This window comes from Pelmatolapia mariae, linkage group LG9, assembly GCF_036321145.2.
Source record: "Pelmatolapia mariae isolate MD_Pm_ZW linkage group LG9, Pm_UMD_F_2, whole genome shotgun sequence".
Taxonomy (NCBI): domain Eukaryota; kingdom Metazoa; phylum Chordata; class Actinopteri; order Cichliformes; family Cichlidae; genus Pelmatolapia; species Pelmatolapia mariae.
In genome coordinates, this window is record NC_086235.1 from 19795912 (window position 1) to 19815656 (window position 19745).

A 19745-nucleotide genomic window follows, 5' to 3' on the forward strand; every position below is an offset into this window, starting at 1 on the left:
AACACTAATAGCTGTCACGCTACATGACCTGCTAATAGCAAAATGTAGTTTCAAGTTTCAAAGCTTTATTGTCACACGGATATAATAAAAGTCTTCCTTTTATATACACACACACAAAACACTTGAAATTATTTAAATCTTTTTTTTCCCACTATATTCTATTTTAAAAGCCAACTATCATTTGGCTGTCTTTTTGTGTCTAAAAAAGTATAGAGGCATAAAAGGGGCATAAAATAAATAAAAAAATATATATATATCTTATATATTATAACATATATATTTATATACAGTATGTCTATACTGTAAATGTTTGTTATATTGTGAAAACAACCACTTTTTCACAATATATTTTCTTTTCTTTTTTTAAAATCTTATTTTTATTTTACTTGGAAATGGTTTTAGTGAACGCTTAATAGGCTCATATTTTGAAGGAAAGGCGAGACATTTTTGCTCGTATTCGGTTTGGCTTTATGACACTGCTTCAGACAAGCCACGGGAGCGCGCATGGGATGAGGATAAGATGCGTAAGCGCTCCCGGTCTCTAGAGGCTCAGTGTGAGATAAATACATAAAGATACGGCCAGAAACATTTTACTGAACAAACAGCTAAGTCTTTTAGAAGATTTCCCTTGTTATTAGAAATTCTCAACGACTTTGTTTTCAAAGTACTTTTTAAAAGTTGATATATTATTATATAATTGTTTATGCTTTTATCGCTTAGGTCAAATAAAAGTGCTGAGTGGAAGTTTAGATTTAACAAGGTCCTTAAAAATAGATCCGATTATCGGTAGCCAGTGCTGCTGTTTACATCTGCCGCGTTTCCCGGAGGACCGAGGGTCGTTCTGGCCTGCTTGAGAACCTCGAAGAAGCGCACGTCACGGAGACAGAGTCTCTGCGTCTCCATGGCACGCTGGTGAGCACGCCAAAGACGCGCATAATTAAGCACGTGTTATCTCTATTTCGCTTTCTGTCGCTAAGGCAACCAGGTAAACAGGTCTATCCAACAAAATGAAAACACGGAGAGAAGTAGGTACCTAATAGAAAAATAAATACATTGAAATAGAAATGTAAAAATTGCTACAAGTTGAAAACTTGCCAAAAGTGCCAATCAAATATATGGTTTACATCGATGTAGCTCATGATGTTTCGCTGAATGTGTGTGTGAAATTTGATACTTTTGCTTGATTTTTCAGTATAAAAACATTGGGACGTTTGAGCTTATTGTATATTACTGTTTAATAATTATATGCAAATGATCTCTTATAGATAGGTGTGTGTGTGTTCATAGTACATTTCAATGGTATAGCTTTGAAAACTGAGAACTAACAATGTTCAAACTTAGTTTTTCATATCTTAACACAGATTATTTCAATAAATGTTCTTTTTGTATGTTTTTTTTTTTTTAAAGTTACTCTCCTCATTACACTTGTAAGATCACAATAATAAAATGAAAGTGAATTCTTTTGGTGGTGGTTGTTTGATTTAAAGTGTGATGATTAATCTATTATATCCTCTAAAGAGCGGCATGGGATGGTGTCCTGGCCGGAATCACTGTGCAGACACAGTTTTAACCATATACATCCATACAGTAGAAAATCCAGCATAACAAAGCGGCATTTTATTACACTGTTAAGGAGCAGAGAAGAAAACCGTCTTCATTTTATTACATAGTAACATGTTCATCATAGCCGTTTCATTTACTCTCATCACATTGTAACATTTCATATTTCAGAGGTTGATTTCCATCTTATTAAATACAAACAGAATAAATAGTTACTCCTGAACTGCCCACAATTTTCTCTAAGGTGAACATGCACCAGAGAGAAGCCTTCTGAGAACCAGGTTTGATTGGTACACCTGACCTTCCCCCCCCCCTCACACACACATAATTATACCAAACACACACACACACGCGCGCGCGCACACATACTTACCACACGCTCAGACATTCTTACAGACTAAACTGCACAAATCCTGCAGCTTTGTTAGTGATGTGTTAACTGCACAGGCAGAGTAGCTCTTGTGCAATCACCGATGTACAAAGTGACACTGGTGGGGAAAATGCTGACTGGGTGGCTCAGCTAAATATCCCACCTGTTTTACACTAGAAATGCAACATTTGTCCATGTTATGTAAAAACAAACAATAAAGAGCAAAGAGAAATATATTACTAGCACGGCCTTATTCACATGTGTGCACTTGCAATGAAACTTTAACAGATAGCTATCATTGCACAGACCCAATCAGGGGGGAAAAAAATGAGTAAACAGGTTCTCATTAGCAGAACATTTCTGGACAAGTTCATTATAGAAAGAACATTTTTCCTGCACCAGTCTCATGAATAAAGACTTACGAGTAAGCCAGAGAACTGCAAAAACTGAAAATCAATTTCTTTCTTTTTGTTTTTAATTCCACGTGAGAGGCTAACTACGCAACCTCGTGACAAAGGTCCTGTCAGGTGTGGGCCTAAAACAGGAACCAAGAACAAACATCAATTTCTTAACAAGACTTTAAGTGGAGATGATATTCAGGCGTTACAATGTAAACAACAATGAACAGCAAAACAAACAATACTGTTTTTTCCCCTCTGCATTGCACAACTCATACTGACAAGTCTGAATTCCTGATTATCACATTTTGCATTTCATTGAAACTGTGCTGCTCATATGGCTAATGTTAATGATTTCAAAGTGGCTGTTTTTAGCAGGTTACTTTAATGGATGACTTCTATGTTGTGACTATATGGGACTTAAGGGCTTAAACAAATACTACTAGATGGACAGAGTATAGTTTCAAAATTAAAGACATTCCTCATTTATACCCGAGAAATCAAACAATTCCTAACCAATTGTAATGGGACACTTTAAAATGGATGTTGAAAAATGAAGCTAAAATAAGCTAAGCTTCCTGCTTCCATTCTGAATAAATCGCATGTGAAGAGCAGCTTTCTTCAAAACCCTTAAATATAAGCAGTGGTGAGTTATTTACATCCTATACTGGAAGAGAAATCGAGCCTAGAAGTGATTTGTATAGTCCAGTCGTGACAAAGACGTTGCCGCGTGTCAGACATCAAAGATTTAAAGTGAGACTATTCAGCAGCAGCTACAGGAGCTCCTTAATAAGCATCAATGCCTTCTATAGACAAGTTTCTGAAGCGTCATCGCAGAGTCAAGCAAACTAGGTCACAGGAAGAAGAAAATAAAATAATGAGTTGTTGAAAACCAAAGGTCTAAAAAAATAAAGTTTTGTTTATTCTCTGCATTTATAGTTTCTTATTCCACACTTTTGGTTCAACCTTCTTCAACACAATGAGCAATCAAAGAAATTAAACCATGAAAGCGCTATGTACATGCAAAATCCACTTGGATCTGCTCAGTTCATGGAGCCAGGAGCGGGATAGTTGTGTTTGTGAGATAATAGGTCAGTCATGATGCACTGAAAGTATAGGCTGCCTGCAGATGGGGCAGGTGTTATTTTCAGAGAGCCAGCGGTCGATGCAGTGGACATGGAATTCGTGAGAGCAGGGCAGGCGGCGCAGCTTGTTGCCTTGGACATACTCGTTTATGCAGACGCTGCAGGCTCGACCAATCTCCCCCTCCAGGCTGGCCTGACCATACGTACGCGTTGATAGATTGTCAATCTGCTCTTTGGTCAGGCCCCTCGGATGTTCATCATCCTCTTCGTCATTGAGCAGGAAGAAATGTGCCAGCCGCAAGATGGGTAGAGTACCGTTCTCTACTAGGTTGTTGGTGTCTCTGCTGGTAGGTCGTCCGTCTGTGGTGCTCACTACTCCTCCGAGCCTAGCCTGCCCATTCTGGTCCTCATCACCTCCCACCAGCCCCACTCTCTCGTGAACTACCCCACCTGTACTAACCTGACCAGGTACACTCTCATTTGTATTCAGGCGACTGCCTGGGCTGTTGTTACCGTTTGTACCATTAGGATCTGAATGGTTAGGTGCAACAGTTTCAGAATCGGCCTCCGTCTCCATTAGGGAGCTAAGCTCTCCAAATCCAGTCATGATCTGGCGCAAGATTGAACGTAGGGCAGTGGAGTTGGGTTCACCCAAGCCTGTCTCACTGATACGCCTCAGAGGAATCCGAATAGTGCTGACGTAGGTGCGAATCCCAGCTCGCTCAGAGCGAGAAATGGTGCGTCGAAATCCACCACTGTCGCTTTCAAATGTCACTGTATTTTCAGCAACACGAGCACGAGATCGTGTTCTGCTGGCGATGCTGTCTCTATCGCGGTTTTCACCAGGTCGAATCCTTCTCACCTGCAGGTCCAACATGATGGTCGGATGTCTTCGCACTGCTGAATTTCCTGCTCCTATTACTTGTGATTCACTTTCACGTTCAACCATCTCTACAGCTGGCTCCGTTGGAACAACGGGTTCTGACACGGCCTCTCCAGTCTCCATTGACACAGAGGCTGTGCCACTGCCTGATTCAACAGTATTAATGGATGAGCTGCTGGAATCACTACTGGATGGCAGAGTGGTACTAGCAGCACTAACTCTGTGTAAAGGGGAACGACTTCGCCTTGACACGCGCGATGAAAGCCCACTTCCATACGCAGCTCTGCGTGTGCGACCATGCGATCGAGTCCTACTGCCACGGGATTCGTGTCCCGCTGCTGGAGCCTGTGTCGCAGACTGGGATGACACCCGGGGGCAGTCTATAGAAGCAGGCGCATCATTACGCCCCTGCTCTCCTTCTACATTCAAGGCTTGCTGTTGTACAGGTATAGTTTGATCAGGAGGAGGGTTTGGAACGTTGGGAGGAGGTGTTAAAGAGTGCAAAGTGCCACCTCTCCTTTGAGTAGCAGCTGAGGACGCCACTGGTGGAGGAAGTGCAGGGGGGCTCATGGAAAGTGTGGTAGTGCTGCTGCGTGTACGCCGTGTCTGCACCCGCCTACTGATGGCTGGGCGGGGGGTAGGGTACGGGGCAGGCCTTGGCGTGGTTGAAGGGCGAGAGGTTGAAAAGGAGGAAGCAGTTCGTATTGAGGGTGATGTATTTGGGGCAGTCACTGGTGGGTCTGAGGCATCCACAGTCTCATTATGCTCCCCTGGCTCTGGCTGGTCATGGTTGATGTTGATCTCCAGGCTAAAGCGGAATTCTCCACTGTTCGGGTTGGTCCGGCTGACAGCACGCCATGTCTGATTGCCACTCTGTCCGCTGCGAGTAGCATTACCAGTGCGTCTGAAAGTATTCAGCCACTCCAGTAATGAGTCACCATTAGAAGTTTCTGCTCCGGGTTCTGTGCCCCCTGTAGGAAGGAAAAAAAAAAAAAAAGGTTACAACTAGGTAAATTAAATCATTAAATCTACTTCTCTTTTCACAGGTCTCTAGCAGAAATCTTGCTTTTGTTCTCTTGCAACAATATGAAAGCCATTTTAAACTATTCAAAACCAGTACTTAGACTGCATTTACTGTCAGGCTAAAACATAAATACAAACACGGTTCTACAAAGCACGCCGTCTTTTTTGGTACCAGCTTAGGCAAGGTTTAAAATAAATACAAGACCTTCACAGAACATACTGTGAAACCTGTCTTTTGTCATCCTTTTTTTTCCTTTTTCTTTTTATAGCTGCCAAAGTCCTTAAAGATTATTTTGTGTTTTTCCTGTCACATTTTTTTAAATCAAAAATTAAGTAACTTTTGGCTGTGTTACAACTGTTGTCGTTATTTTGTGTAATATGTAAGTCTGAGTGTGCAGGTGCCTCTCCGTGATTGGTGCATCCAGGCGGGGAACAACATATAAGAAGACACCTCCATGGATGATTCAGTCACTGGACATTGCTTTGAAGCTGATGGCCAGTCATTTGTGGACATTCTAAGCTCCAGTTCCCTCGGTAACCCCCTAATAAGTTTACTACCAGGTCATATGTCAATCATGGGTAGTCTTCAATCTCATTACTAGTCTGTTCATTTACTCCTCTGAAAGTTGACAAAAGTTTATCACGAGTGACACCTACTTCCTTTCCCCTGCAGTCATTTTGTCTTTATTCACTTGAATTTTGATGACTTTCTAGGGTCTCTAGTCGCCACATTGCTGTGAATTGCTTCCAATGTGTACGCAGCTTTAGGGGTCACCACAGCAGATGGATCCCTAAAGACCCCAGTATACCCCTTCGTTTGTGACTTCACACATCACCAGTGCTTGTCACATAGCCACTTCTATTTACTCTCATTGGACAGGCGCAGGTAGCTGCTGCTGTATTCTGATGAATGACAGGTGCCGCGACTCAGACAATACCACCACATTAGCGCTGATATAGGAAGAGAAGTAGACAAAACTGAAAGTAAAGACATTTGAAATAAATCCAGAGCAAATTTTTTTCCATCTCTTCAAACTGCTGCAGCATCTCCCTAAGTATAATCTGCGAATCTCTGACCTTCTCTACTAATACATCTTTAAAACTGCAGTGAAAACTGACATGATTGTAAACTCTTATCTTAAACCCTGCTGCAGAGCTAGCAGCACAATCTGCCAGGTTACAAAAGTCACGAGGTGCATAACCAGCCAAAACGACAGCTAATGGTGAACAGCTGGGTCTGCTTCTCACCCCAGAATCAAACCACAGATCTTTTGCATGTAAGGTGAATGTTCTACCACTATACCACAGAGCCATTTAACTCAAACGTGACTTTGGGGCTTAACATAACAAAACAAAACATCACGAAAGCCAGATCTGGAAAGATTAAGGGAAGAAGTCCTCCCTACCTGCTCCTCGTCTCCCTCCAGCACCTCTCTCTTCTCCCTCACCGCTGCTGCTCTGCTGTTCTCCAGACTCAGAAGTCTGCGAGCGCTGCTCGGTAGAGGGCTGAGATGACAAACGCTCTTTTGCTCCATCCAGACGCTGGCGGAGCTCTTCAGCAGTCACCTCCCCTATAAAACAAAATTTCACGGGCATTGTGTTTTTTGTACAATAAAAATAACTGTGGGTACAGATCCCACAACACGGTGCAAAAGCATCAAGTGCCCCTCCTTACCAGGAGTGCCCAGCAGGTTGCCATCTCTCATTAGACGGTACTCTTCTTCACTCAGTTCATTAATGAAGTGATAGTACGCCTCCTCCCTTCGAAGACGCTCTGCCTGCCTCCGCCGTTCATCTCCCCCACCAGGAGGGTCCATCACCGTGTAAAGTGCTGGCAGACAAATAAGCAAGAGTCAGTCACGGATGATCTGTCACTTAAAGTTACCCTCTGTAGATATTTGTCTTTCTAATATGTTGCAGATGAACAAGTCATGTGTTAGCTAATGGTCATCTGATTCGGTTATGGACAGGCAAAGATCAAACTGTTATATAGCGAGCAGTTGCTATAAATAAGACCAGCGCAAAACACAGTGCAAATATGAGCTGTTTGCTCAACGTTGTCTTTGAGTGACTATTTCTACCCAAGGGCAACAGTTAAATCAACGCCATCCATTTTCTGTCGAAACACTTACAGCAAAAGAATGGAAATGGCTACGTTAATCTTGCTAACGTTTAGCCTAGAGGCTAGCGCCGAGAATTCATCAAATTTAATATGTATGCACATGCTCAGTTAAATCCCTACCACGGTAAATCTAAGGGGTAGTGTAACAATGAAGCAGTCATCACGAAACCTAACATTAACGCAGTGACAACAGTATCCACGGAAGGCCATGTTGAAGGCAGCGGAATAAAGCAACAAAACTGGCGTTGTCATCCTGGTTAGCCACCAATCAGCGGCGTAATCTCAAAGACGGACAAGCCAGGCGTCCAATCAGCGTTGAACATAGGCGGGCCGTGATAAACCGAAAGGGAGGCTTCCTCCATGTAAACGCAGGGCAAACAGTGAAAGACAAAGAATCTCGTTAGCGCTATTACAGAATTACAAAATCAAGATGTTGACACATAGTAGCGATTAACGACAACATTGGCTCAACATTACAATTAGAATTGTGGATATTTTAAAAGACATTTAAGTGCGCAATGCTTCAGCTGCTAACTCAGCGCTAGCTCGTTAGCACAACCAGCGTTAGCGACTATCACTTAGCTCCGCTAGCCGACCCACCAGCGAGCTGCGAGGCTCATTAACTTATCATAATTTATTATGACAGAACATTTTCTCAAGCAGTGGGAGTACACGGAACCTATCACTTAATCCTAACACACTTTTATAAGACATGACAGTAGCATGTAAAAGAATTTCGTACCTGACGAGGCAGCTGTAATATGGACGGTTCGCTTTGCTCCCTCTGCTCTCTCAAATCAAGATGGGACCAGCGGTGCTGCACTACAGCGTCGGTCAAAAACAAGATGCGCGGCTATAATAGTTCCTACCTAACATAACATCAAAGCTACGCTCAAGGTTTGGCTGACCTAGGTGACAGCAGTGAATGTCAGTGTAAAAGCATAATTTATAAAGTTGCTATACTTTTATTCAGCTATACTATACTATCAAATATACTATCTAAAACTTCAAAGTTATTTTCTCAGAAATGTGAGTTAGTAAGATGAAATTTTGAGATTAAAACCCGGAAATTTTGACTTTTTTTTAGTGGTGGGAACAAGCTTCCATACCACATTAGGGTTCTTGTTTGCTTTCGTTTAAATTATTTTAAATATTCGAAATATTCAGCTAATCATATATTGTATCTCAGTCATAACTGCCACTCTTTATTATTATAAAGGTTGCTGGATGTAGAAACTAAAATAGCTCTTCCAACATCTTAGGGTATGGTGATGAGTGGATAGGTTCTTGGACCAATCATAGCAGTTTTCCACTTTTAAAATACTTTAAGCTGATTCCCTTAGATTTCCAATGGGAGGATTAGAAATTAGCATATCAGAGGCACACCTCAAGAGTGCTGAACATGTGCAGAGCAGGGATAGTGGATATATTGAACAAAGGTACTGAAGATGGAGCTGCCAGGGAGGAGGAAAAGAGGAAGACCACAGAGGAGGTTCATGGACGTAGTGAAGGGGGACATGCAGAGGGTTGGTGTAACAGAGGAGGATGCTAGAGATATGGTGAGATGGAGGGAGATGATCCACTGTGGTGACCACTAAAGGGAGCAGCAAAAAGAAGATGATAAAAAGAGTTTAAAAGTATATTGGGGGTTTTTTGTCTCCCTTTTTTTATACGTTTCATTATTTTATCCCGTGCTTGCCCATTCAACATTAATCTGTTTGGACAGTCTTTTTCTTTTCATAATATAGTGCTATTTAAACCATACTTTACTTATTCTCTTGAATTAAAATCAAACGCATGTCTGCTTTCTTTGTGGTGGACAGAATATGCAGATATTTGTTTGCACGGTCCTCTTATACCACGTAATAACCCACAATACGGAAAATAATAAGCTAACTTCTCCTTAGCATAAAGACGATATGATGAAATCAAGTCATATCTCAGCTATATTTGAGTGAGACTGAGAATTTCCACGTGGTGTAGCCAGTCTACCCATTTTTTCTTTGGCTCTTTCTCTGCTGCAGGGCTGTCTTCACGACGTTTTACGACAATGCCGTGCGCGAATACGCCGTCGTTACCGAGTGAAGTGCGTCCCTTTGGAGCAGATACCGGCTGAAGAGAAACGCAGCAACAAGATAAAGGAATATATTTGGGGCTCCGTTTGCACCTGGACTATCTCGGAGCACCGCATATCTCCTCCGGAGCTTTAATTTTAAGACGAGAACTCGATGTGAAAGCCGGGCTGGAGGAAGGAAAGAGCCACGCTGGAGAAGGCAACTAGCTGAATTACCAAACCGAGCTCGGTGGAGGAGCCTAGTTGCCTCCCAAGCGACGCTTTAAAAAAAGGAAGGAGCGGATACATTCAGGCCAGACGGTGGTGAAAATGGACTATGATTTTAAAGTGAAGCTGACTGGCGAAAGAGAGCGTGTCGAGGACCTGTTTGAGTACGAAGGATGCAAAGTGGGTAGAGGCACCTACGGCCATGTATACAAGGCGAAGAGAAAAGATGGGTGAGTTGTTGAGTAGCAAGGCCTTTTAGCCAGTGAACCCTTAGCCAGCTTACCCCCCGCCTCCTGCCTCTCTTCTCATCTTCCAAATAAATGTTACCTCTCTCCTCTTCCTCCGCCTTTCAAGGCCACTTGCAGATGTGGGAGTGTTGCAGTGGGTTTGTGTAGAGACAAAAGAGAGCAGTGTGAGCAGTTTCAGCTCGCACTGTTGGGATGCTGATGGAGCTTTGTGTCGCGCACAAAAAACACCGACATACGGTTTACCACCGGGATTGGAGCTTTCCCTTTTCATGCATCTGTTTTGTCACTTATATGCCTAACTCTAGGTACTATTTTTTTTTTATTTATTTAAGCTAAAGTATTTTTTAATTCCCTCCCCCATGTGATGTTGTAAATGTAATACAGCAGGTGCATGTGGAAGCACTTGTTGATGTCGTCTTCCTTTTTTAAAGTCTTTCTTATACATGAACTACATGGCTCCAAAAAGACTTATACAAGATTTTGTGTGAATTCAAAAAATAATCTTTAGTTATGCCCAGGTTTTGCACTCTTTAGTCTTTTTTTTTTTACCCAATTTTAACATTTTTGGGGTTTTTTTTTTTTTGCTTTTAGCCTTTGCATGAAGTAAAGTAAGGGAAATAGCTGAACCCAAACTGTAGACTTATGTGGTGCATGGTTAGTGTGCTAATCCCTCAGGATGCCAGGGCACCACCCACCTTTCTTCCTAAAACTTTCCTGCTGTTTCTAATGCGAGCCTTGTAACAGTCTTAACTGTGTCTGGACCAGAGCTGGGGGGGAGCTCAAGACGGTTTAAGCTACTAGTCCCGTTATTACAGCCCGGACATACTGGCAGCAGGAACCACACAAAAGAGCCCTAAAGTGTTTAAAGATGTCTGTATTTCGCTTTAGGAGCCTGCTTTTTTTATGAGACTTTTTAGCAGAGTTGCGCTGCTGCTTTTGGACGAGGCCTGAGGAGGCACAAAGCTTGGGTTTATGAGATGATTTAGGCCCGGCAGAGGGAGGGGTTGTAACCAATTCGTTCAAGTAAGCGCCAGTGCCAGTGCTCTGTTTGTCCCTTGCCAGCTGCCAGACAGGCCCTGTTTCCTTTCCCTCTCTATTGTTTTGACCCTCAGAGGTGAGCTTGATTACACAAATTTGGAGGTAATGCAACTCGGCCTCTTCTCAGAGTCCCACTGGCAGCTGCCAAGTGCCCCCCTTTATGTTGCTGTGCAAACGGCTCTCAGGGGGCCCTCAGTCTGGACTGGTCTGGGCTGGTCTGGTGTTGATGTTGCTCTACCTTTCTGTGTGTGTGTGTGTGTGTGTGTGTGTGTGTGTGTGTGTGTGTGTGTGTGTGTTTGTAGGAAGGATGATAAGGACTACGCCCTCAAGCAGATTGAAGGCACTGGCATCTCCATGTCAGCCTGCAGAGAGATTGCAGTAAGAGCTGCTTGGCTTACTCTGTTCCTTTTGTTTGGTCTATGATTAAACACCTTCGTGCCATTCCAGGTGCTTTATGTAACGTCTGAATGACCTTCACACGCTAGTTTTTGTCAAGAAAATGAAAAATGTGAAATACAAGCAATCGTAAAATTGAAAAGTCAGGAAGCAGATGTTAATGCAGTGCATATAGAGAGTAGACACAGAATTAGTGATATAAAGTATTGCCTCACAAGCATTTAAAAAAAAAACAACAACAACAAAAAAAACCATCTTACTGCCAAAGATTGAAAGTGTTCAGTTGAGGAGATGATATCGTGTCCACCCCCCTGTTTAAGTATAATTTCTGATAATCAATACAGTCACAAAAATAAGTGCAAAGTTTCTCTTTCGTTACGTCATTTTCATTCATGATGTCTGTAATGAGATTGTGTGGTTGGCCTTCTGAGTGGGTTTGTACGTTGCAGCTGCTGCGGGAGCTGAAGCACCCCAATGTCATCTCACTGCAGAAGGTTTTCCTGTCACATGCTGACCGTAAAGTATGGCTGCTCTTTGACTATGCTGAACATGATCTCTGGGTAAAATGCAAACACACAACACACACATACACACACACACACTTGACCTGCATGACATGACTTATCACACATATTATGAGGGTAATGCATGTTGGGGGTTTTTAAATTGTTTGTTTTAAGCATTTCTTTATTAGTTTATATTCATATGCATGCATGGGTTGCAGATTTCCACCTATTTTTATGAGCACAAAGACATGACTTAAAATAGGCCTCTCTTCATAATTAGGTCATAAATGTGCATGCAATTTGATAGCTGTTTTTTTTTGTTTTTGTTTGTTTGTTTTTTATTTTTTTGCATGTCCTTTCTTTTTAAAAAATGCCAAATCCCTTTTAATGCCAATGCATTCACATTCGCCTTCAACCAGTAATAAGGAATGAGACTTGAAATAGTGCTAATTATGCACTGGTAAGTCTCATTAAAGCACACGCATCCACCAAGAAGTATTCCACGTTGAGCAGTTAAACCTCTGCTGCATTACAGTTGACAGAAACAGCTGGCAGAGAATCAGAACTGAGTTAGATGCAGTTTTCTGCCACAGAGCTCCAACAATTGCATTCCCCTCCCAAGGAAGTGGAAACACATGCCACAAACATTAGGCTCTCTCAACTCGCCTGCAGCACACTTACATTTTTGTGATCATATGTAGCAAAAGAACATGCATTTCAGTCAGTCTGTACGTGCAAACCCCTGCTCACTGTTTACCCTTTCTTTCCATAGCACATTATTAAGTTCCACAGAGCATCTAAGGCCAACAAGAAGCCGCTTCAGTTGCCTAGAGGAATGGTGAAGTCTCTGCTCTATCAGATTCTGGATGGCATCCATTACCTTCATGCTAACTGGGTCCTTCATAGAGATCTTGTAAGAGGATTGGGGGGAGAGGAGGGTGTTTGGCTACAAGGGAAAATTAGGTTAAACAGTTAATGAGAGACGGAAAGATTGCTATTGGGCTGAGAATATGTGGAGTGCATGTGTCAGTCTGTATGTGTTCAGATGAATATGTAAATGAACAGTGTTCTTAGGTTGTTTGGAGAGTAACTAACTTGTTAACACATGAACAGGATGTCAGCTTTCTGCCGTAAGTGAGATCGAAATGTAGTAGACTTTCTCTCTCCTGTTGTGGAAATTGCAGTTATTTGTCCACTAGAGGGCAGCAAGAAAGAGTTTTGATTGCATTACACATGGAGGGCTGTAGTTCAGAAACTGGGGCAAACAAAGCTGAATTAATTACTGGGAAGTTTTCCTGTCAGATGTCTGGAGTGTGGAAACATTTTTATCTGTGTTTGTTTGTCTTTGTCTCCATCAGAAACCAGCGAACATTTTAGTGATGGGGGAAGGGCCAGAGAGGGGTAGAGTAAAGATTGGTATGTATAGTGTTTCATTTTTAAAACTTATTTGCTGCTTAGTTTATCTGTCGGTTCATTGACACACATACCCATTGTGCAGCGGACATGGGGTTTGCTCGTCTCTTCAATTCACCGCTGAAGCCTTTAGCCGATCTCGACCCTGTGGTGGTCACCTTCTGGTACAGAGCACCTGAACTGCTCCTGGGAGCTCGGCACTACACCAAAGCCATCGGTGAGATTGTGCGGCACCATCTGTCTTTCTGTCCTCCTTGTGTGTACATGTGCAACCAGTTGAGCTGAAATTAGTGCGTGCTTACAGACATCTGGGCGATTGGCTGCATTTTTGCGGAGCTGCTGACGTCTGAGCCCATATTCCACTGTCGCCAGGAGGATATCAAGACCAGTAACCCTTACCATCATGACCAGCTGGACCGCATCTTTAATGTCATGGGCTTCCCTGCCGGTGAGTCTTGACTGACCCGATTTAAAACATGCATGAAATGATTTACCGGATTTTCCACAGTATTTCTATTAATGGAGTTAACCTGCTATTATACAAAGTGTGTTGCATATTCAGTGGAGAAATTGTGTGGAAAGAAAAGCCTTTTCCATTCCTTGGTCTTTTTCAGGCTTCTCTTTTTTAAAGGCAGCAATGTGGTCTAAGTGCTCTGCACATCAATCCTCTGACATGTTAGATGAAGCCAAGTCACAAACACAGAAACTTGTACTTCTAGGGCTACATTTGGGCCTATTTTTTCCAGCTCACTTAAGCTGCTCCTGCTCTTTTTCCTTCTACTATCACTCCTGCTCTTGCTGTATAATTCACCAGTGTATTTGATGGACTTTGTTTAGATTCTGCAGAAAATGGGGGGAAGTCTTACAGTCTCGTTGCCATGTTTGGCAAGTATATTTATGGGGTTATGCTGAAAAGGTTAGAGATGATGGATGTGAATGCTTACCAGCTTGCAGATAAGCAAGTTCATGTCAGTTTTGGAGGAAATAGATCTTATTATGTTTGCCAGAATGCAGATAGATTATGCATTGTATAAACAATGGGGCGTTGTGTGGAATTTATGAGCGTTTTTGCTTAAATTAAAAACAACAATAAAAACAACCTACATAATATGTCCTTCGTGAGAGGGTGTGACACGCTGTAATCTTGTGTTTTCCTCATTTGACAGATAAAGACTGGGAGGACATCAAAAAGATGCCAGAACACTCCACGCTGATGAAAGACTTTAGGAGGAACACGTGAGTCTGCAGAGCAACACTGCCCTATTTTTTTTTTTTCTTTTCTTTCTTTTTAAGATCAGAGCAAAGCAGGTCTGCTGGTTAAGACATTTTTGGGTGCTTTGTGTGATTTTTACTCATTTAATAATTGTTATGCAGGATAAATCCACTGAAGGCATGCCATTAATATAATTTTCTCCCACAGATACACAAACTGCAGCCTTATAAAGTACATGGAAAAACATAAAGTTAAACCAGACAGCAAAGCATTCCACTTGGTAAGTTAAAATGTGTAAGTATAGGAGAAGTAGGATAATTACATGCAAGAGTTTACAGTCATCTGCCATTTTGTTGCTTATACCTGACATTACTTTTGCTTTTAGAGCTTCCTTTATTCTTCAGATGCTGGGAACATATTTACATGTTAGCGCCATGCAGTTTTGGGTAGCATCTCAATGATGTGATTTTCTCCCTCCCAGAGGTGCTTTATTGCATTAATATCTGTTGACTGGAGGCAAGAAAATATGAGATGATATGAGATTTGGGACACGATGCGTTATTGTGCTGAAAGTAGCCTTGAGAAGACTGTACACTGTTGTCATAAAGGGGTGACATTTAAATGAATAAAGCGTGTGAACCCGCCCCCCAAACACTGGTGCACCAGCAGCAGCCTGAATAGTTATTTCCTTCTACACTGAGAAAACACTCCAGTGTGTGTGCTCGCTGACAGCAGACCCAACAGTTAGTTACACTTTCACTCTGTTTGCTTGTTTGTATGGCGGCTCGGCCACATTATGTGCCAATCCAAAACCTAAGTAGCCTTAAGTACATATTGGGCTGCACCTATCTGTAATATCGGATATGGATGACTTATGTGGGATTATTTCAGGACTGTTGCAGTAACATTAGGGGATAGGGCTGCTAAATTTTACTACTTTTATTTTCATTGGTACAAATGTTAATAAAGAACAAGAGAGAAGGATATAGAAGGTTAAAGTTGGGGAATTATAGAACTGTTGTCGTAAAAACTTGAATGAAGCTGAAACAAACTGAGGTGCGCCTCCACTAAGTTATGGACATAATATCTGATTACAGTGTAAATCACCAAGGATTCTGATTACAAGCTGCAAAGAACTTGCACGGCATTTCCACCCTACCCCTTAATTATGAGACCCTTCGGCAGCTGCAGATGTGACACTCGTCACAGAGTAGGAGGACATAGGAGATGTATTGGAATCGGGTCTCAACTGCTGTCTTACAGGAACAACGATGTGGCCCCCTTATTCGGTTGCTGACCTTTTGCACAGAACAGTGAAATACAGGCACAGCTCTGCCAGAAAAATACTGTGTGAAAGAAGCTGGGGATAGGAATGCTGGATGGATCAATATACTCCTCAGATTAGCAATTGTTTTTCCGAACCTCCACTGGGCAGTTTTGGCAAGCCTGTCTTCACTGGCCTTAATTTACTGTTCAAAACTCACTGTAATGCCTTTCAGTGTGGTCTTCTCTTGCTGTGACATGTTGCAAATTTGGCAGTGCTCTACTGGACACCTTGTGGTGACAAGTGACTCTGCCATCATTATTTTTTTTTTTTTTTTTTTTTTTTTTTTTTTTTTTTTTGCCCCAGAGATTCACTCGTTATGGGATATGACTATCTTTGTAAACTCTACAGATTGTTTTTCAGTAGATAAGCATTTTCATAAACACTGAAATCAGCCTGCCAGGCACTAACAGCCAGCCAGAGTCACTTAAACCGCCTTTCTTCTTCAATCTGATGTTCAGTTTGAGCTTCAGCAGATCCATGTGACCAGGACTGTATGTCTAAATGCACTGACTTTGTGTCAAGTGATTGGCTTACTTAGAAATTTTCCCTAACAAGCATTTGAATGGGTGTGACTTGCAAAGTGCCCAGTGTGGTTAGTTGACAAAGAAAGTGTGCATTTTCATTGTATGAATTTATTTGTGTCATGTTTGAGACTAACTCTGGGTGCACTATATGTTACAGCTGCAAAAGCTATTGACCATGGACCCCATCCGTAGAATCACATCCGAGCAGGCCATGCAGGACCCCTACTTTTTAGAGGAGCCTTTACCCACCTCTGAGTGAGTTACACCGAACACACTCCCACACACACACAGACTACATTCAACTCACAAGATAGTTTCTTTGTCTTGTGTTCGTCCTTAGCTCAAGTCATATGATCTACGGATGTCTTGAGCAGGTCTCTTAGCTAATTAGCTCAGAGTCATGGGAATTAATGTTTGAAGATGACAAGCCTCTTTGCCTTTTTTTCTCTAGTGTGTTTGCAGGCTGCCAGATTCCTTACCCCAAGAGGGAGTTTCTGACAGAGGAGGAGCCAGAGGACAAGGCAGACAAAGTAAATATTACATATCCATATGCCACATGCTGCATTACTAAAGTCATTAAACATTACTTGATGGGTATATAGATGGGTGTAATATAGAAAAGTAAAAGGAGAAATATAGAAAATTCACAATAAAGCTGAGTAACATGTAGTGAAACTTCATACAGTCCAGGGTGTAATTTAAGCGATATTTTTGTACCCTTTAGAAAAACCAGCAGCAGCAACAGGGAAATAACCACACAAATGGGGCGGGGCACACAGGCAACCCAGACAACAGCCACGCCCAGGGCCCGCCTCTAAAGAAAGTGCGAGTTGTCCCGCCCACCACTACCTCAGGTGGCCTCATTATGACCTCAGACTACCAGGTAAATCCGTCTTTCTCATATATTCACTGTCACTGTTTCTGGATTGTCATCTATGTTGTTGTTTATTAAATCAGCGAGCGACTTTAAAAAAATACATATACAGTGAAATAGCATAGCTTTGTTTTGCAGACGAAACGCTCCATTCACAGGCTAGACAAGTTTAGAAATCTATCGACAGCATAAGAAGTTGTGGGCTAGGGTCAAAAATATTATAGCAACCACTCTGAAAAGAATGTTACATGAGATGTAAGTATTGGTAATATACTATGTAATATAATATACTATAAGATTTATACTTTTAATATTCTTCACAGTGGCAAAACTGAACATATTAAATACCCTCCCATGCTTGACATATATATTATTTTACTTCCTGGATGATGGGGAAATGGCTTTTTAGCTGCACACATAACCAGAAACGGCAACAAATACCATTTTTGATCTGCAACGTGAGGTGGATGTGAATGTTGAATCGTGTTTCAGATGTGACACATGCTCAGACACAAATCCATCTAATCTTGGAAACGTGGAGTGATGGTGTTTTTGCATAATAAAAGTGACTTTACTTAACATGACAGTGAAGTTTCCATGTATCCAACTATTCTTGCATGCAGAATTTAAGATGTCACCACACTAAAAGTGTGATCATTTTACTGGGATATGTTGTTCATTGAGTTTAAATGCAAATTAAACCATTACACAAAGAAGATTTTGTGAATATGTCACTGCTTTCTTTGTTGTTTTCTTCCTGTAGCGCTCCAATCCACATGCTGCCTACCAGAACCCTGGACCAAGCACATCACTGCCCCAGAGCAGCATGGGATATTCCTCTACCTCCCAACAGCCGCCCCAGTACTCCCACCAGACCCACCGCTACTGAAACATCCCTCCCACACACGCATACACACGTTAATAGACACATGTACACACACAGCCCTCACAACGCCCACCTGAACGAATGTACCGAGGGATGTGGGGGCGTCCAAGGCAACAAAACCCACCCTGCCTCACCCCACTTCACCTCACAGAGGGCACCATCTCTACAGCAGTGCGTTAGGCCTGAAAGAAATGGTCTTCACTTTGTTCCAGATAAAGATAACACACCGCAGTATTAGAAACACAGTTATAGAGAAAACGTGATAGGTGAGACACAAAGTGGGAGGAAGGTTTTAAAAAAAAAAAAAAAGAAATTTTGATTGAATCCAATCTTTTTCTGTTACTCGGATCTCGGATGTAAGAGAAGATGCCGTGGTTTAAAGGAAATGTTAATCTGTTCCGTCATATCCTCCCCCTTTCTTCTTAACCTGTCTCCTTTACCTACAGCCTACCCCGGCCGGTTTACCCTTTTCCTGTCGAAGCTCGGACGAAACTGAAAGCTGCTATGTGACTGCCAGCGTTGACAGATTCCCTGTCCTCCTGTCTGTCTGTTTATTTTGTGCAAGCGGCCCTATGAGGGCCTCAGCTGAGGACTGAACTGAGCTGCTGTGAAACATGCTGGGAGGATGTGGAGCCACTCGCAGCCGTGGCGTTGAGGGGTTTTTGTTCAGAGAGGACAAAAAAAAAAAAAAAAGATTTTAGTAGTTTCTAATTTAATCTGTTTTCATGGTTCTGTTTTCATGGCGAGAGCAGCAAAGCAGCTTGCGATAGCTGACTGCTCATGTGCTGTGGTTAAGCCTTACAACATGATGACAAAACCAACCAATCGCATGGAGGATGGCAGGCGGAACATGCATTGTACTGTAATGTATTGAAATATTTTACATGAAGCAAGTATCCCGACAATAAAAGTGGAAACATCAACGTTGTCACTCTTATTTGTAAAGCGATTTTAGGTAACATCTTTCATCCTGTTTATTCTTTTTCTGGGAACAACTGACATCTGCCCCTAATGTGAGCTTCACATTAGGGGCACTTTGTTACTGTTTGTGCTTGAGACAAAATTCAGTTTGGGAAAGAAGAGAAGACGAGTTTTGCTGATGATATTTGATGCATCGTGGTAGCACGAGGCATTCACAAAGTACTGCTGTTTGAAAACGGACAGAAAAAAAAATCAACTTAACCGCCCAGATGTTAATATGTGCACTTGACATTACCACAGTGAGAGAATATCAAATGAGTCCTGAATTTTTTATTTATTTAATAAGGCCTATATGAAATCTTGCTCAATAATGGGTTATTATAGTAGAGATCTAGCTGAATCATGTTTAAAAAGGCTGTCAACTAACCACTGTTTTCATTGTTAAATTCTCAGATTATTAATTTTTTTTAAATTTAATGTAGAAAAAGAAAATAGGACACATTAAAAGTCAACCAACTACAATTTTGTAGCCCAAAAATTCAGATATTTAAATCAGAGATGTGCAGCTAAATTCATGTTAAATTGTTTGGTGCTTTGATGTGAAGTGGTGTAACACCAATGAAACATGATAAACATTTAATGTTCAAGAAAATGTTCTAGTAGATCGTTGCTCCTGT

General features: G+C 41.8%; 2 protein-coding genes across 3 annotated transcripts; one reads left to right on the forward strand and one right to left on the reverse strand.

Annotated features, from left to right (window-relative positions):
- Positions 1-309: 309 nt before the first annotated feature.
- On the reverse strand, positions 310-8274 carry rnf6 (ring finger protein (C3H2C3 type) 6). Of its 2 annotated transcripts, none has more exons than XM_063483652.1 (4): positions 8184-8274; positions 6995-7150; positions 6726-6890; positions 310-5267 (listed from the first exon to the last, which is right to left on the reverse strand). In XM_063483652.1, exons 2-4 carry the CDS (start codon positions 7134-7136, stop codon positions 3421-3423), a joined length of 2154 nt encoding a protein of 717 aa, XP_063339722.1. In that variant the 5' UTR covers positions 7137-7150; positions 8184-8274; the 3' UTR covers positions 310-3420. The 2 variants fall into 2 exon arrangements, with proteins under 2 accessions (XP_063339722.1, XP_063339721.1); XM_063483651.1 differs by lacking the exon at positions 8184-8274 and adding an exon at positions 7562-8169.
- Positions 8275-9506: 1232 nt separating this feature from the next.
- Positions 9507-19062, forward strand: cdk8 (cyclin dependent kinase 8). The gene is made up of 13 exons (XM_063484149.1): positions 9507-9952; positions 11311-11386; positions 11854-11964; positions 12683-12823; positions 13269-13326; positions 13409-13540; positions 13628-13771; positions 14490-14559; positions 14744-14816; positions 16545-16642; positions 16839-16917; positions 17112-17270; positions 18025-19062. The coding sequence occupies exons 1-13, from the start codon at positions 9825-9827 to the stop codon at positions 18148-18150; spliced, it is 1395 nt and encodes a 464-aa protein (XP_063340219.1). The 5' UTR covers positions 9507-9824; the 3' UTR covers positions 18151-19062.
- The last annotated feature ends 683 nt before the right edge of the window (positions 19063-19745 follow it).